The sequence below is a fragment of the Setaria italica genome, chromosome IX (assembly GCF_000263155.2).
Source record: "Setaria italica strain Yugu1 chromosome IX, Setaria_italica_v2.0, whole genome shotgun sequence".
NCBI lineage: Eukaryota > Viridiplantae > Streptophyta > Magnoliopsida > Poales > Poaceae > Setaria > Setaria italica.
Genome location: NC_028458.1, coordinates 58,510,697 through 58,527,603, shown reverse-complemented (window position 1 = coordinate 58,527,603; position 16,907 = coordinate 58,510,697). Strand labels below are relative to the sequence as shown.

Genomic DNA, 16,907 nt, shown 5'->3' with positions numbered 1-16,907 from the left:
AACCAGTGGGTATTCGACAGAGCGCCAAGTCACCGAAGGTATGTTTTCAATCTCGCCGGAATCTCGGCGAATCTGCTGCTGCTCGCCGGTTCGGGGGGGGGGAATTGTTCTGTGGCCACTTATATATGATTTTGTGTTAGAAATAGGGCCGTCCCGCAAAATGCGGCAGGCAAGGCCATGTTGGTCAGTAGACAAGGAAGCTATAGTAGGTCGAGTTCTTAGTTCAACATTGAAGTAGGCATTTTCACGGGGATTGAAATGAAGTGGGTGCATTGCCTGCTAATATGAACTTTTTTATTGGAGTGAGTTCATCAACAGCTTGTTTTGGGGAGAGTCGGGTATGGTTCAAGTTAATATCTAGTCAGCTATGGTTCAAGATATTGTTATTTTCTTTTTAATTTAATTTCATTGAATTGTAATAGCATCTTTAATACTTCACGGGAAGACGTAAATTGTCAACCCGTAGACGTTTACGTCTCCGCATGGCGCAGGCGCACCCTCTCATCCATCCTTATTCCTTACAGGCGCAAATCCCCCTCCCCTGCGGCCCTACCGGCCAGAGTTCATCTCCACAGCCAGACTTGTCCTCTTCTCTCCTCCGACGATTCGTGCTTGTCCAACTGTGGTCGGTGGTGGTAGACGGCCGGCGACGAGGTGGGTCTTCCTGCTCCTGCTCCTCGTTCCTCTCTCGGATTGAGGCATGGTGGTGGCTCCACGAGAGATGCGGCGGCCAGGTTCTCGGAGCCTTCCGCGCGGCTGAGCATGGAGGCCGCGGCGGCGGCGCCGCATCTCCTGCACTGCGGCGGATTCGGCCGCGTCGCGCACCTCCCGGCGCTCCCCGGTCGCCGCCGCCGCCGAGGACAGTAGCTGCACTGCGTCCGCGCCGTCGCATCTCCTGCACTGCGGCGGCTTCGGCGTTAGTAAAGTCCTTAGATTTATTTCCGTGTCGAAGCTGCGCATAATGGCGGATTGGCGGGCACGTCTTTTTCCTTCACCTTTTTGTCATGTGATGTTTTATTTTAGCAACAGGGAAATAGGATTTAACTGATTTGCCTTTCAAATCGAAAGGTTTGGATCGTTTAGCTCTTGCATCCTGGTTTGTGTTGAATTAATAAATTTTTATGGCATTAAAGACTTTACTACCTTTTTATTGGAGGTACCATCTTCAATATTTAAACATAATTTATTAATCGTTTGTACTCTTATTTGTGTGATTTCAATGAGAATGTATGGCATGTGTACATGATCTTTTTTTACTACGAGTTTTGTCTCACATGTTTGCCCCACCTAAAATTTAGAGTGTGCTCTGCCATTGCGATGCTTCGAGTGCCTGATGCGCTTTCGCTTTCTTGCATTCTAGGATGGCCACCCTGAGGAACTTGAAGATCAAGACGTCGACGTGCAAGAGGATCGTCAAGGAGCTGCGCTCGTACGAGAAGGAGGTGGAGAAGGAGGCGGCCAAGACCGCCAACATGAAGGAGAACGGCGCCGATCCTTACGATCTCAAGCAGCAGGTGACGGGTCTTCTAATGCTCAAAGCTTTCTTCCTTTACTCGACCAAGTTATTGACCTCCTCCACCTGTGACCCTGCCCTAGTCATAGTGACAATGAGATCATACTATGTTGCGTTATTGAAGACTTAAAATACTTGTGGCTGGTTGTAATGTAATATGTTCAAAATGGTTCTTGTAGTAGTTGCATTGTCGCTGATCTTTGAATGAGCATCTAGTACTTCCGATTGCTGTGCGAATTAGTTCAGTTTAGTCCTGGAATAATGGCAAGGCTCATGAGTCAGAATTTTTGTCTTTCCACTGAGAGGAGATATTTCGTTTAATTAGAATGAAATATAAAATTATGTGTTGATCAAAGTATATGAGCATCCGATCTTGTTGAGGCTGTAAGGATAGGAGGATTAATTAACTGTTGACTGAACGCATTGCTTTTTCCCCCTTGTTCTTGGAAGGGACAAGATAATTCTATTTCCATCCTAGTATATCTTTTTTTGGCCTAGAATTGAAATCTGGCATTGACTGAATTCCCACTTCTCAGATGCATTATATTTGTCAGGCCACGCGAAGCCGCTAAAGTGATTTTTCCCGTCTACATGTGACTGCGACTGTGAATGGTCATTGTTGCAATTGTCTGATGGTCTGATCTCATAACTAACAAGTCACTGAAACTTGAACTTCACCTCTGCAGGAGAATGTTTTAGCTGAGTCGAGGATGATGGTTCCAGACTGCCACAAGCGACTTGAGACTGCTCTGGCAGACTTGAAAGCAACACTGGTACTCTAAAAATATCCACCTCCCTATCTAGAAATTGTGTGGCCTTGTCCATCCATTGCAACAATTGTTTTATTGCAGGCTGAACTGAAGGAGGCAAATGAACAAGGTGCTGAGATTGGAGAAGCTGAGAGTACTATCACGGAGGTCGAAGCTGTGGTCAAGCCAACAGAAGAATGAATTCTGAACTCACAGTTGCTGAACTATTAGCAAGCATCCGCTTTGCTCGTGTTGAGACCTTGTGAGCTCGCTAGTAAGATGTGTTTGATGTAAACTCATGTACCAGTATCTTGACTTGGAAATTCTACAGTTGGGCACGGAATTGTGTTTGCTGCTCTTATGTTGATGTGTTCTACGCGTCATTGTGGTGAGAGCACCTGCTTTTGATCGAACAGGAATGGCAGGGAAGGCCCTACTGAGATTTTTATATTATATTGAAAATAGAAAGAAAAAGGAAAAGGAAGGTTGTGTACACATGGTCGTAGACCAAAGAGAAACCCTAATACACGTGCTGTGAGAATTGCTCGGAAAATTTTCTGGAAGAGTCAGTCTGCACCGATGTGTTGCCCTTGAACAAGTAGGGCAATGTCTCCATTTGAAGAGGGGAGACATACGATGCTTCCGTTCAATTCTCACTAGAAGATTAAATCTGTATGTAAGGAAAAAAAAAGGCGAAAAACAAGGGTACCCAACACCATGTGCAGGACGGGACGCACATCAGAGTCAGAATTGTCGGTTAAACTTCGGTTAATTTGCATAGATAAAAATTATATACATCGTACTGCTGTACAATTTCCTATCATATGTGTGTTGTTTGGGAGGATATAACTACTTGTAGTTTCCTGTTATAGAAAGAAAAGGAATCAAAACTTTACAAAAATGCCTCTCTGATCAACCGTCCATACTCGTGATGACAACCGGCTCAAGATATCGGGTAGGATCTTCGATGAGATGCCCGGCAACACAGGAAGAAGTTCTTGGACTACAGACAACATGTTCACGTCCTGCCATGTGCCAACGACAAAAATGATCAGAAACCTTTAACATCCATTCATTGTTGATACACAAAAATAAAAGGCAGAGCTTAGCATGCATACCCCATTCATGGTTGGAGTTGCAGTCCTAGATGTTAGGAACTTCACGACCTTCTCGACATTGTTCAAGATGACTCTGTCTTCCTCTGTGATTGTTGGAAGCAACCCTCTGGCCCTAACAGGAACCATGCTAAAAACAGGGGTCGCGTTTCCTATCCCGAAAGATACAGCAATCTGTATCAATTGCTCCCTTGAAACAGCATCAATGGCTTTGACGATCTGCAATGCAGAGAATAAGAAGGCTTTATATGTTAGAAGTTTTTTTTTAAGCACATCTCTCCACATCTAGTAAATTCATGTGCCAAATACAAGTCCCGGTCCTTGCAACACGAGAGCTCACCTCATCAAGAATGAACTCCCGAAAGAAGTTCCCCCTCTCAGAGAGTAGAAAAGCAAGAGCTGCACGAGCTTTAACTGGCTGCTCAGGCTGGGCTATGGCCATTGGAAATATAGGAACCAAACAGGTGCTAGGTTGAGCTCCTATATCAGCCAGCTCAGCCATGTTTCCCTTCAAGTTCTCCCCACCCCCACTCTTTGCTGCACGAATAAAATTCTCGAAAGCTTGCATAACATCAATGAACCTTTCTGCATCGAAAACACCAGTTTTGCCATACATTGTGTAACACAAGGCACTCCTTAGCCTTGGTGATTCATCTGTTAGTAGCCTCTGATATTATCAAATAAAATCACATATTAGCAATACAGAACCTTAAACCAAACTCCCATTAGAACATCTATGTGCCTCCTTCGTGTGTTTCTTTGATAAAAAATAAGGAAAATTTTAGTTGCAATTGCAACAGTGTCCATGTATAGAGTAGAAGCATATGGGAAGAATGTGCAGGTTGAATCAAAGGTTGAATGCCAACCTGTGCAATATATGGGTATGCTTCATCCACAATGGTGAATTCAGGATCTCCCACCAAAGCTATACCTTCTAATACTCCAATGGCTCTAATAATCAAAGCAAAATACGGAGGTATCCTGAATGGATAATCAAAAGTAATCTGTGCTAGATCCGCTGCCAATTCTTGAAAGTTAATATTTTTGGCACCGCCTTCTTCAAGTGCCTGATCAAAAACCTTGGCCAGTACAGGCAAGATTGAATCCAAGTTAACTCCCTCAGGGATGAAACCAAGCTTCACAAAGTCCTTAACAATTGCATCATAATCACGATGAATAAGGTGAGCAATTGCTTCAATCATTCCATACTTCTGATCATCTGTCAGTTTTGTTACAAGCCCTACAAAGGAAAATAATACAATTTTTCTTGGTTTTTCATAAGCACAAAATTTGGAAAGAGAAACATAGCAAAAGTAGGCTGATAGAAAAGCTAATGAAACAATTAATTATGTTTTAAATTCAGTCAGCAGAGTTCTTGCTAAAAAGGAATACAAACAGGCTATTAGATGATACCGAAAATGAGGTTTGCACTTGTCATGTTTTAATTTAGTGTATGCGGCGGTAGTTAGTAATGCAGAGTTACAGAAACTGCTTGAATGCATGTCATTGTACGAATAGTAAAGCATAGCCATCTACACCACATATTGGGTAGATGTATGGAACATTTGCTTACAGTTTAATTAGAGGCAATGCAAAATAACATAGCTTTTTTAGTGGCAAAATAACATACATGGACATGAGAGTCATCTGTGGATTTTCTAACAAGTTGACTTACCAAAATCAAGAATAGCCAGCTTTCCATCAGGTGTTCTAATCATATTGCCTGGATGTGGATCAGCATGGAAGAATCCAGTATCAAGCAACTGCAAATAACAATAATATAACATGAAACATGATTGGAGCAAATAACATGATTGACAAACTAACCTGGGAATAGTATGAATCAGATGTACAAAAAATGATTGACAAACTAACCTGTTTCAGGTAGCATATGACTCCAACACTGACCAATTATCCAACATCATCCTCTGTACTTTGTGACAGCTTCTCTCCCTCTATCCATTGTGTGGTAAGAACTTTCCTAGATGTGTACTTATGGTATGTCTTTGGGACAACAACCTGAAATATCGTTGAATAAATTGTAAATTCACAAGTGGACATATTGATAGTGAAATTAACATATACATGATGTATTCAGTAACACTATAAAGTGACAAACCATATTGTTACAAGCATGACCTCCTAGAAGGCAAATATAAAGCAATTACCTGTGGCAGATCTTCTTTCATCATTTCAGCAAAGTAGGTGCCATTTTCCCCTTCATTTACATAATCAAGTTCTTCAAAAAATCGAGCAGCCCACTCGTCTACCAGGCCAACAACATCAATGGAGACCTGACAGCATTGGGCAGTGTTTCAGTTCATTTTAACAAAGGCAATCTCCTCCTATACTACTCAAGCAGATGAAAATCTATACCTGTGGAAATCTCCTGAGTACCAAACCCAAGTTTCTAATGATGAATAAATCGATGGTGACAGTCTCAAGTACAAATGGTCTCTGCACTTTGACAGCTACCAATTCTCCGGTTTCTTTCAAGCGTCCTTTATATACCTGTTTAAGCCAGGAACAGCAATTAGTGCAGCACAAAGAGGATGCCAAGTTCTTTAGTATAATTACCTGCAGCAATTGGGGAGGGGGGATAACTCAGAGTAGATTGCTTGCCAAGGCTGACCAAGCTCTTCTTCAAGAAGAGTCATTGCTATATCATCCGGGAATGAAGGAACCTTGACATAGCAGTAGAAAGCCCAATTAACAAATAGGTATGTGTTACATGTCATAGCAAGGGAAATATAATGAATTTAAAAATAGAAATATTTACCTTATCACATAATTTCTGCAACTCAATCATCGCTGCTGGTGACAGAATGTCTGGCCGTATACTTAGCACTTGTCCAAGCTTGATGTAAGCAGGACCCAGAGATGTAACAATTTCCCTCAGTTCAATAGCGCGGGCTACTTCATTCTGCGGATGAACATTTGACAGCAACAGAAGAATATATAGTGATAAGCAAACGCATTTACATGGTTTTAGGGAAGGCAACACAGCTGCAGGAATATGATGGCTACCTCCTTGAGTTTCTTGTTAATAAGATCGGATATGAGATTGGAGATGAAACCACCAGCAACCGACAGCAACTGCACAACTCGAGTGGCGACAGCTCTTGGACGGTTACCCCAGTAGGCTGATATGATTTCTGGGTTATACACAAGTGGCAGCCCCTTATTGTTGTCCGCAGTTTCTACCTTGAACCAAGGAAGAAAACAACAGAATTCAGTAACAACCTACTGTGTACTAATTTTCTGCTGGAAGTGATTCTGTTCTGTGATCGGGTAAAGACAAGAGCACTCTGTGTGAGAGGTTAATGGAAGTGGATCAAAGGGGTTGCAATTCGGACCTCCACGAGGCGAAGGCAGACATTGTCGTCGGCGAACTGCTCGTCCCGGAGGTTCTGGACGCGGAGGCCACGCATGAGCGTGGCGAGCTGCTCGTCCTGCTCCATCTGCTTGCGCACGCGCTGGATCTCCTTGGACACCCCTCCGAACCTCTGCGCCATTCACAGGCAAGCAAACATGTCAGCGAGGTCACAGCGACAACAGTGAAGGGGAAAGCAGCAACGTTGGAGTGGCTCGAACTTACGGTGCTGGAGAGATCATTACGGGTCCTGGGGCGAGAGGAGGAGGAGGTGGTGGACGGTTTCGGCTCCGTGGCGACGGCGCGGACGCAGTGGAGCTACCGTCCTCGGCGGCGGAGGCGACCGGGGAGCGCCGGGAGGTGCGCGACGCGGCCGAAGCCGCCGCAGTGCAGCAGATGCAGCGCCGCCGCCGCGGCCTCCATGCTAAGCCGCGCGGAAGGCTCCGAGAACCTGGCCGCCGCGTCTCTCGTGGAGCCACCACCAGCCTCAATCCGAGAGAGGAACGAGGAGCATGAGCAGGAAGACCCACCTCGTCGCCGGCCGTCTACCACCACCGACCACAGTTGGACAAGCACGAATCGTCGGAGGAGAGAAGAGGACAAGTCTGGCTGTGGAGATGAACTCTGGCCGGTAGGGCCGCAGGGGAGGGGGATTTGCGCCTGTAAGGAATAAGGATGGATGAGAGGGTGCGCCTGCGCCATGCGGAGACGTAAACGCCTACGGGTTGACAATTTACGCCTTCCCGCGAAGTATTAAAGATGCTATTACAATTCAATGAAATTAAATTAAAAAGAAAATAACAAAATGGATGTCTGCGCCGCTAGTAGCTGGGGCAACTGCCCCATCGTGCCATAGGGGGCGCTCCGTCTCTCAAGCATCGAGATCCGAAAAGTCGAATGATGAGGATAACCCTAGGAGACAGAATCTAAAATAGATACAGTACTTGCTCATCGTGAGATCGGATCACGGAGGATGTGAAGATTTAAACTGTGAGGTCAGAAAGATGATGACCTATGTATCTTTGGATTCTTCTCCGGCAACGTCTCGCGGTGGCGGTGGCGGCGGTGTGCTGCTATTGACGCAGCGGAAAGAGCGGTTGGGAGGTGAGCAGCGCCGGTTGGTCAGTCACACCGTGGGTGTTAATGAAACAAATTGCCTCAGCTGTCGGCCCAGTCATCATCGATTGTTCCCCACTCTTTCTTGGCTCATCTCGACCTAAATATAATATGGGCCGGACAACCACGTCTTCTTAAGCCTCCTGGGTCAAGTTATTGTTGAAGCCAAACTCATGGGTCAGATCTGCGCTAAACTGCCATCTCTTCTCTCGTCATCGTCTCCCTCGTCAGCGTCTCCGAGAATCCGTCCACGGCCGCGCTGCTTCAGCTCCTCTCCCCGACGAGGTGTCCAGTCCAGCTCTGATATCCCATGCCTTCTCAAGCTGCTGTTGATGCTAAGAAATCTGCTAGTAATTCTGAGGATCCAGTGACGTCCCTGGGTAATGGTTCTCCAAAGTTATTCCTCTCTAGTGACCATATTGAGCATCCAGTGACCCCCTCCAGGGACACTGCTTCTGCATCGCCATATGCTATTCTTTCCTCCCGTCTTTCCGCTATAGATGTGACGAAAATTCCTGCTTCTGCAGCACATGTCCTTTCAGTCATAAGGGAGAGAGCTTCATCTACCAAGAAGAAAGGCCGTAAGATTTCTGCAGTTGAATTGCCAGATACTTGCAAAGAACTTTATGAGATGTTTATTGAGGCTGGGGCAAAGAGAAATATGACAGAGCAAGAGAAAGAGAAACAGCCAGGGACAGAGCAAGAGAAAGAGCAACAGCCAGGGATAGAGAAAGAGCAACAGCCACGGACAGAGAAAGAGAGAGAGACACTGCAGGTGACAGAGAACAAGAAAGAGACACTGCAGGGGAATGTGCAAAACATTCGCAAATCCAGGAGGAGGAGGACCATACCGCTAACCAGGAGGACCAATCCGCGAAACATTTACAATCCGTATGCATCTCCACCGCTATTCAATAAACGCAATATGCCGACAAAAGATATAGTCAATGAGGTCATCAGTCATTTGTGTTCCAGCATGACTTCAACTGAAGAGTAAGTATCTCAATCTGAAGACTTGCCATGTTGTATTTACTTGTCAATAAGACCCTTAATAAGATTTACCTTACTATGTGTTGAATTTTGTCGATAGAGATGCATTGATATGTATCAAAGGGGTGACCATCCCTACTCATATACTGACCGAGTTCTTGACCAATGACAAGATCAGTGTGGACATCATAAGAGCATTTCTAATATGCTTCAGATCTGATGTCAGTCCTGGAACAAGATTCTTTTTCCTGCCACAATCGTTGGTAAGTCATTACCCACAATTCTTTTTTTTCCCTCTTTACCGGTGATTTACCCTGATAGTAAAAATGCAAGTTACCCATTTTGTTTTCCTACAAGTGCAGGAGTCTATTGAGGGTGGGGCATTAGAAAGAGATCTTTCTAAAGCTCCGTCTCGGGATGGGAAGTCCATAGTAGGGGTGAAGACTCGGCTGGTAAGTGTCTTCCATATGTTTATGTGTATGGATGTCTATGTGTATGTAGGTTAACAAGTTTGTTTTTACAGATATTTGTCCTTGTGATCGCCGGTGATGACCGTATGTTTGTCTTTTGTTACAATTCAAGTCACAAAAAGTTTGAGTTTCTAAGTTGCAACAATTCTAGTGAATCCTGGTCTGAAGGGCGATGCCATTTGCATGACCATCTTTGAAAAACTAGAATCTGCCATAGGGAAGCTATCCTGCAGCAGAAAGAACTGTCATGTTCATTGGTCTTCTCATATGGATAAGATATCTAATGGCAGTCTATTGGCCTTATTATTTATGGAGTTCTTCACTGGTGAACGGAATTGGCTAGAGGATGGTATGAACTCCTCAGACTATAAAGGTACGGTTGTGCGTTACCTTTTATACCACAAATTAAACGAAGTGCCCCTGCCCAAGGAGTTCCCTCAGGCGCTGCCCAAGGAGTCTAATGAGCCGCTTAACAATATGCCGGTAAGACCTTTTTAACTATTCATCTATTTGTCTATATTTGTACACTTGTACAAGTGTTTTACTTTTGTTGCATTCTTGCATAGAGGTATCCTAAGGGTCTTTTTCAATAAGAGGGCAACAGTTCAGCAGGCTCCTAAGGCAAATACAAGGAGGCGGACGACAAAGTAGAAAAAGAATGCGAAGAGCAACGGCTGTGGAACCCTTTTGTCTGCATATATGTATATATACTTATATAGTACGGAGTATAACCTTTATAAGTACCAAACGATGCGCAACATGGTTGGATTAATTAATTACTACTACGAATAGACTTCTCTCCATTCTAAAATTAAATAATTTTAAAATAATATTGTGTTTGTTTGCATATTCTGCAAGGGTAAACAGGGTTGCCAGGACCAGGATCAGTTTGGTCTTAACCGGATGAACTAGCCTTAATCGGATTCAATGTCCTTAACCGGACTGTATGTCCTTAATCGGATGCACTAGCCTTAACCAGAGACAATGGCCTTAACCGGGTTCAATGCCCTTAACCGGCTTCAATGGCCTTAACCGGACTGTATGTCCTTAACCGGAGTCAACGTCCTTAACCCGAGGCAGTGTCCTTAACAAGCTTCGTAGCCAGTAAAACCAATCTATGTTCGAACAGAACCAAACACATTCCCATCTAACCCTAGTAGCGGCGAGCGGGGACAGGCGCAGGGCAGACCGGTGCAGCCAAGGCGGCGAGCGGTGACAGGCGCAGTCGCTGGCGCAGGCGTGGCGGCGAGCGGCATACTGCAAGCTCCAATCAATCCCTCCGAATTGGTAAGAAAATTTTGCTTAATTGGCATCCCTCCAATCAACATATTACATGGATTACAGGGATCTCATGCCTGAGTCTCATGCCTTTCTCAAAAGATGTTGCTGGAGGCTTTTATTGGATCACAAGCAGTGATTGGGTTGTTGGTCCTTGTACACCCTCAGAAGCTCAAATTCAAAGCTTTTGTTTCGGTACAAACATTCCTTGCCCCGTTGGTCTGCTTGTTTAAATCAAAGATCATTATAGGGTATATTTTTTATCTAGTTATGCCTTTGTATCAGAGAATATGAGTTTACTGATCTGTTTATCTAAATATATCTTGTTATTCCTTTGTATCAGAATGCTAAAATCAATGGAAAAAGGAGGGAGCACAAATTTACTGGATATGGAAACAGACATGTTCCTGGTAGGTCATTGTAACGACCGACCCCTAAACCTTCCCAGTTAATCTTGATCAGAGCCCTTGACCTTAGTTATCTGTCTTGCTTAACCGTGCCCGAGTGCTCAGTTTTCCACTAGATCCCGACCCCTGGATCCGACCCCTTCCCGCCTCGCTCCTTTTCCGACCCCGGCGAGCTCAGCCCACCGTCGGATCCTGCTGATCTTCCTCACCCGTCCGATCTATCCACCGGTGGACCCGTGAGATCTTTTCCAGATCCCCCGCGCCAGCCGCACTCGAGTTGCATGGCCGCCCCAGAGTCTTCCTGCCGCGTGGCTCGTCTTCTTCGACGCCGTCGCTCAGTTTTGTCTCTGGCAAGCAACAGAGTGGGTTCCCGCGCCCCCTTTCCCCAATAGCAGCGGAAGCCCTCTGCACCCCTTTCTGCAGAACCTCGTCTCCCGCGCCCATCATCACGCTACCAGATCCCGGCCCCAGAGCCCGATGTCGCCCGTCTTTTCCGTCCCTTTCAGCCACAGTTGCACCGCCCGGTCGTCGCTACACGACGATTCCTCCACCGCCAACCCCGACCGCGGCCGCGACAGTTCCTTTCCCCCGCTCTGTGAGAAGCCGTCCGACAATCTGTTGTTCCGCGCTCTCCCCCCCCCCCGCGTCCGCCTGTCTTCTCACCTGTGCGCCCTCGATTCTAGCGCCGTTAAACCGGTCGCTTCTATCGCCTCTTCCGCACGACGACGCCCGCTTTCCGCCAAATCCCAACCACCAGTCTACCCGCTCCTAAGCCGTCCTGACGGCAGAATGCAATGATCGCTGGCGTCACCCCCGGAGTTCTGCAGCACCGCCCTGTTTGCTCAATCGCCGCCACAGCAGAGCACTCCATTGCTTCTCCCCGGCCTTCGCGCCGCTCCCCTTCTCTCTCTCCGCGCCGTTTCCGTTCCTCTGCTCCAGCAGCTATAAAAGGAATGCCCCCGTCGCCGGAGTTCCCTCCGCCTTTGTTGCCTTCAGCTTACTCTAGCTCCCTGCTCAAGCTCCTAGCGCCATCCACCCAGTTCTTGAGGAGCTCTTCTCCCAGTTCCCTCTCAGTTCCTCCAAGTCACCCAGCAGCTTGCTCCCCCGTGCTGCGTAAGAGCTCTCTTGTGATCTGCAAGAAAACAGCGCCACCGCCGGAGCATTGCCAGTCGTAGCCCTCGCTCGAAGCTTTAGTCACTCCGCCCAAGTTCGCTTCTTCCCGACCCCAAGCCTTCCTTTCAGGAAGAAGGTGAGTTGCCGACCCTAAGTCCGCCTCGTCCGACCCCTCCTATCCACCAAACCCCAGTTCCGTCTCGCCCGACCCTGTCTGTTCTGCCGACCCTTATCCGCCTCGCCCGAGGGCTTGGCTGTGATCTTTTTCTTCAACTCGAGGGTGTATGTGTAAAACGAGGGAACCCTTCAGCGCTTGCGTCTAAGGACCCCTAGTTTCTCACATCCTCTAGTTCAAGGATCAGACCACTAGTTCCTTCCTACCCTTACCTTTTGATCATCATCAGCTCTCGAACCACCATCACCTCCTGCTCTTTGTCGCAAGTTTCTGGGCTCAGGCGAGCCAGTGTTGTTGTTGAACTAACCGTCTAAGCTAACCCTTGCATTGCATTCGTGTAGAGCTGCACCTCGCCGACGGTTTCTACGAGCTTCACCCGGTGCCAGAAGAAGAAGCTGTAGCCGAGCTCCTGCCCTCCGAAGCCGAAGTTGCCCCCGAAGTCGAGCAGTTCCCGTCCTCCTTGCTTGAAGGCAAGCCCCGGTTGCATGAAAGTCCTATGTGTTTTACCAGACTTGCACACGCCTTCTGTTTCATGCTTGTGCATTTACGTATAGGAGTTGTGTGAAACCCTAGATGCATGACTCAGTGACCCATGATCTGAGCACTAGCTGTTGGACCGAGTAGCTGCATTGCTTAACTAGGGAAAACGGTAAAAGCCGAGTGATTCCCTGTCACTCGCGAGTTATAGGAGTTGCATGTTTACTCTCCTGTTATAACTATAAGGACGATGGACGGGGCAGGGTTGTGGGTAACTCTTTGGTGGTCGGATGGTCGCCCCGTCTGTCTATGAAATCTTGCTAAGGTCCGACAGTGGTGGTGTTCGTGATCAAGTGTTTGAAAGTACTAGCCTTATACTTAGTATGGGATGAGGAAGCCTAGTACCGGATTGAACCTAGACGTGAGCGGTCGCCCCATTGTTCTTGGAACGGAGTTTCCCCTGCTGGTTGTCGCACGTGGTGGCACGCGTGGTCACAGGACGGCAGAGGCCGAGTCTGTGGAACCTTGCACCAAAGGAAATGGGCCCGACACGGGTTAGGGGATTGATGGGGAAGGCCGACACAGGAAGCGACCTCCGGGTGCGCGGATGTCGTGAGGCTAGGTTCACCATGCATGGTTAAAGAACTCGAATCGATTCGTCTGCCTCTCACAGTTTGAGATTGCTTGATCGCTATGTCACCCTGAGTAAATGAGGAATCTAGTGATGGCAATGTTTGTTGTTATATCTACACATCTTGTTTGGCTCTATGATTGCTTAGAATAGGTTGCACAACCTAGATTGGTAAATGAACATAGAACCTGAGCTAAAAACTGAAATAGGGTTACTTAGTGCTTTTGGCAAACCAACCCCTCAGCCAAGAAGCCTTGCATGTCTAGAAGGAGGAGTAGTCCTTACTCCTATCGGTTAAGTCTTGTTGAGCTTAGTAGCTCAGCCTTGTTGTGGCTTCTGTTTTCAGGTGAAGTTGCTGCGTCCGACCCCTCTCTGGTTGGCGCTTGGCCGCCCCAGCTCCCGCCAGGCTGGACGGTCGAGTGGGACCCCTCCTCGGACGGCGAGGAGAGGACCCAGTGATGTTCTGGTTGGCCTCGCCCAGGACATCCGACCCCGACGAAGTCTTCCGCTAGTGTTTTCTCTGTTGTTCTTTTGTTTTTTTGTAATTCTCGGATGTTGGATTTTATGGTTGAACTAAAATGGGTAAAACTTGTTTAACTCAGTGGACTTGTTGTATTCTCTGTAACCACTCACCTTCGTGTGGGTTTGCTAAACTCGAACCTGTTTAAGTGGTTAAATCGGATGAAATCCGACGGCGCTTCGTGTTAGCTCGAGATAGGCAGGAGTGTCGCATGTTAGGCGGCTTAACCCTGTTTACTCAAGCTAATCCGAGGTGGTTCCGCCACAGTCATATGGTTGCAATTTTGGTTGATTTGTTAATTACTCTTATATTAGCTGCAAACAACTATGGACTGTGCATGATGCAATCTAATTTTTGTTTATCTCTGTAGCTGCAAACAACGTTTGGACTACAATTGGTGACCATTCTGATTTATCTGGGCAAACCCCTTTTCTCAAAAAGGTAAAATTATGGATATGTCTAGTTATTGAGAAAATTATCATGGACACTATCACTTAGCTGTTTTTTTGTTTATATCAGTAATGGACATAGTGTCAGCCACCAGTATCAATCCTATAGCTATGGAATTCCATCAGGGGTGATTATGAATGATTTGTCTGAGTTCAGAGCCAGACTTGATGAACTTGAGAAGGAGACCGCACTTGCTTTTCTTGCAGCAATGTCTGTAGACCATCAAATCACTGAAATTGAAAAGCGCCGCATGGTTCAATCTGTTATGCCTGTATGCTTTTTCTTCACCATTTTCTTATTTATTATATATTATATATGTTGATTAGCTACTTACCTATGGACCTAACAGTTATTTTCTGGACGTCATGAAGATTTTGGGCACTGAAGTTGCCACTTAATTTTTAGGTAAGTTAAATGGACACATTTCTTTGCATTGATGAGCTTCTACAGTGAGCTTAATTTTTATTGATGACCACTGAATTTTTATTTGTTATGTGTTGTACTCCGATGGTTATTGTTGTTATTTACAGAGCATGGTGATTTTTCGCCGTGAATGTTCCAGGTCTTCTTGAGCTATGTAGAACTCTCACATGAGTTTCAAATTATGTTTGTTGTTGTAATAAACTTTCTACCGCTCTTAATGTGTTACCACTTGTATGCACTCTCCATAATATGGTGTTGTTGTAATAAACTCTCTAGTGCTCTTAATGTGTTAGCACTTGTATGCACTCTCCATTGTGTGCCACAAGTATAATATGGCTAGTTGAGTATTAGCACTTTCAGATGTGCTATTGGTGTGCCACAAGTAAACAGGCTGTACAAATTCTCCATCGTGTGTGACTCTTCATCTATTACTTTTCGTTTACCTTTTCCCATATTCTATATATCAAAACCAGACGCAATAGGACAATGCCGAGTCATCTGCCCACTGGTTCTTGTCAATTTCATGTATGTTTGGATTTTGTTCAAAGGTGTGATGGTTACTCTACTTCGTAGATCCCCATTCAAATTAATAGTAGATTCTCATAAATATTGAGGACATAAAAAGGTTAAACCTCGAGAGAGATGCTGTAGAGAATGAGGCGTCTAATATGAAAATAACCCTGTTTACACTTTTACCCTGTTTGGTTTACCCTGCTTACCCTTTCAAACTTTTATCCTTTTACCCTTATCCACTTTCACACCGTTTACCCTGTTTATCCTTTCAAGTACCATTTCAACCCTGTTTACCCTTTATACCTCTTTGACCCCTTTTTACCCTTTCACCCTTTTACCATTTCAACCCTTTTACCCTGTTCACCTTTTTTTACCTTGTTTACCCTTCTACCCTGTTACCCTGTTTGGTTTATCCTGTTTACCCTTTCACCCTTCACACCACAGGGTAAAAGGGTGAACAACAAGAGTAAAAGGGTAAATAGGGTGAACAAAGGGTGCAAGGATCAACAGGGTAAACGGGGTAAATATGTGAAAGGGTAAACAGGGTAAAAGGGTAAACCTCGAGAGAGATGCTGTAGAGAATGAGGCGTCTAATATGAAAATAAGAGCAGAGGTGCTCACAAAGGAGTTGGATGAGGAGAAAGATAAAGGGTCCCAAAGATAAACCCCCTCTCTACTCTTTTTTATACCGATTGATTAGGGTTTAGGGTCGCCCTAGCTAAACCTTTATCTAGTATATAACAATTATTCATGGATACGACTTACAATCTCGAGGTAAAAGCAAAGTATTGTATACGAGGGTTAAAGGGTAAACAGGGTTGAAATGGTAAAAGGTTGAAAGGGTAAAAGGGTAAAGAGGGTTAAAGGGTAAACTGGGTTGAAATGGTAAAAGGGTGAAAGGATAAACAGGGTAAACGGGTGATAGTGGGTAAGGGTAAAAGGGTAAAGATGAGTAAACAGGGTAAAAATGTGAAAGATTAAAAGGGTAAAAGTTTGAAAGGGTAAATAGGGTAAAAGTGGTGTGAAGGGTGAAAGGGTAAACAGGGTAAACCAAACAGGGTAACAGGGTAGAAGGGTAAACAAGGTAAAAAAGGTGAACAGGGTAAAAGTGTAAATAGGGTAAAAGGGTAAAGAGGGATAAAGAGTAAACATGGTTGAAATTGTAAAAGGGTAAACGGATAAAAAATGTCAAAGGTAAACACGGATGGACCTCTCCATTCTAAAATTAAATAATTCTTTAAAAAAGTTTGACAAGTACTACTTGTTATCCAAAATAAAGCAGTAGAGTTATTATTGAAAATAAATTTTCCACAATGTTATTTCTAGATTTGTTTAAAATAAAAAAGATTAAAAAAAATCCTCAGGTGAAGGAACCGGCTGGGCCGGGCCGGCTGCCTGCCACGCGGGTGTTGACTCGCGGGAGCGGGGAGGGCTCAAATGTCTTTTCCACCCGCCGCACCGGGCACAGACTACACAGCTCTCTGCCTCTCTTCTCTCTCGCTCTGCTCGAGGTTGTCACATCGCCATTGCTACCGGCTACTAGCACCTTGCCATCTGTTCCTAAGCTTTCACTCCTCTCTTCTCCTTCACCATC

General features: G+C 45.6%; 1 protein-coding gene and 1 pseudogene across 1 annotated transcript; one reads left to right on the top strand and one right to left on the bottom strand.

Moving 5' to 3' along the window:
- The first annotated feature begins 518 nt into the window (after positions 1-518).
- Positions 519-2,629, top strand: LOC101763522 (tubulin-folding cofactor A). Its single transcript, XM_004986004.3, has 4 exons — positions 519-654; positions 1,361-1,514; positions 2,200-2,286; positions 2,365-2,629. The coding sequence occupies exons 2-4, from the start codon at positions 1,362-1,364 to the stop codon at positions 2,461-2,463; spliced, it is 339 nt and encodes a 112-aa protein (XP_004986061.1). The 5' UTR covers positions 519-654; position 1,361; the 3' UTR covers positions 2,464-2,629.
- A 383-nt stretch (positions 2,630-3,012) lies between these two features.
- On the bottom strand, positions 3,013-7,404 carry LOC101779614 (annotated as a pseudogene).
- Between the last annotated feature and the right edge of the window lie 9,503 nt (positions 7,405-16,907).

Coding starts and splice junctions, on each gene's coding strand:
- LOC101763522 (XM_004986004.3), top strand. CDS start 1,362: ATGGCCACCCTGAGGAACTTGAAGATCAAGACGTCGACGTGCAAGAGG. Junction 1,515..2,199: donor CTTACGATCTCAAGCAGCAG/GTGACGGGTCTT, acceptor TCACCTCTGCAG/GAGAATGTTTTAGCTGAGTC. Junction 2,287..2,364: donor CAGACTTGAAAGCAACACTG/GTACTCTAAAAA, acceptor GTTTTATTGCAG/GCTGAACTGAAGGAGGCAAA.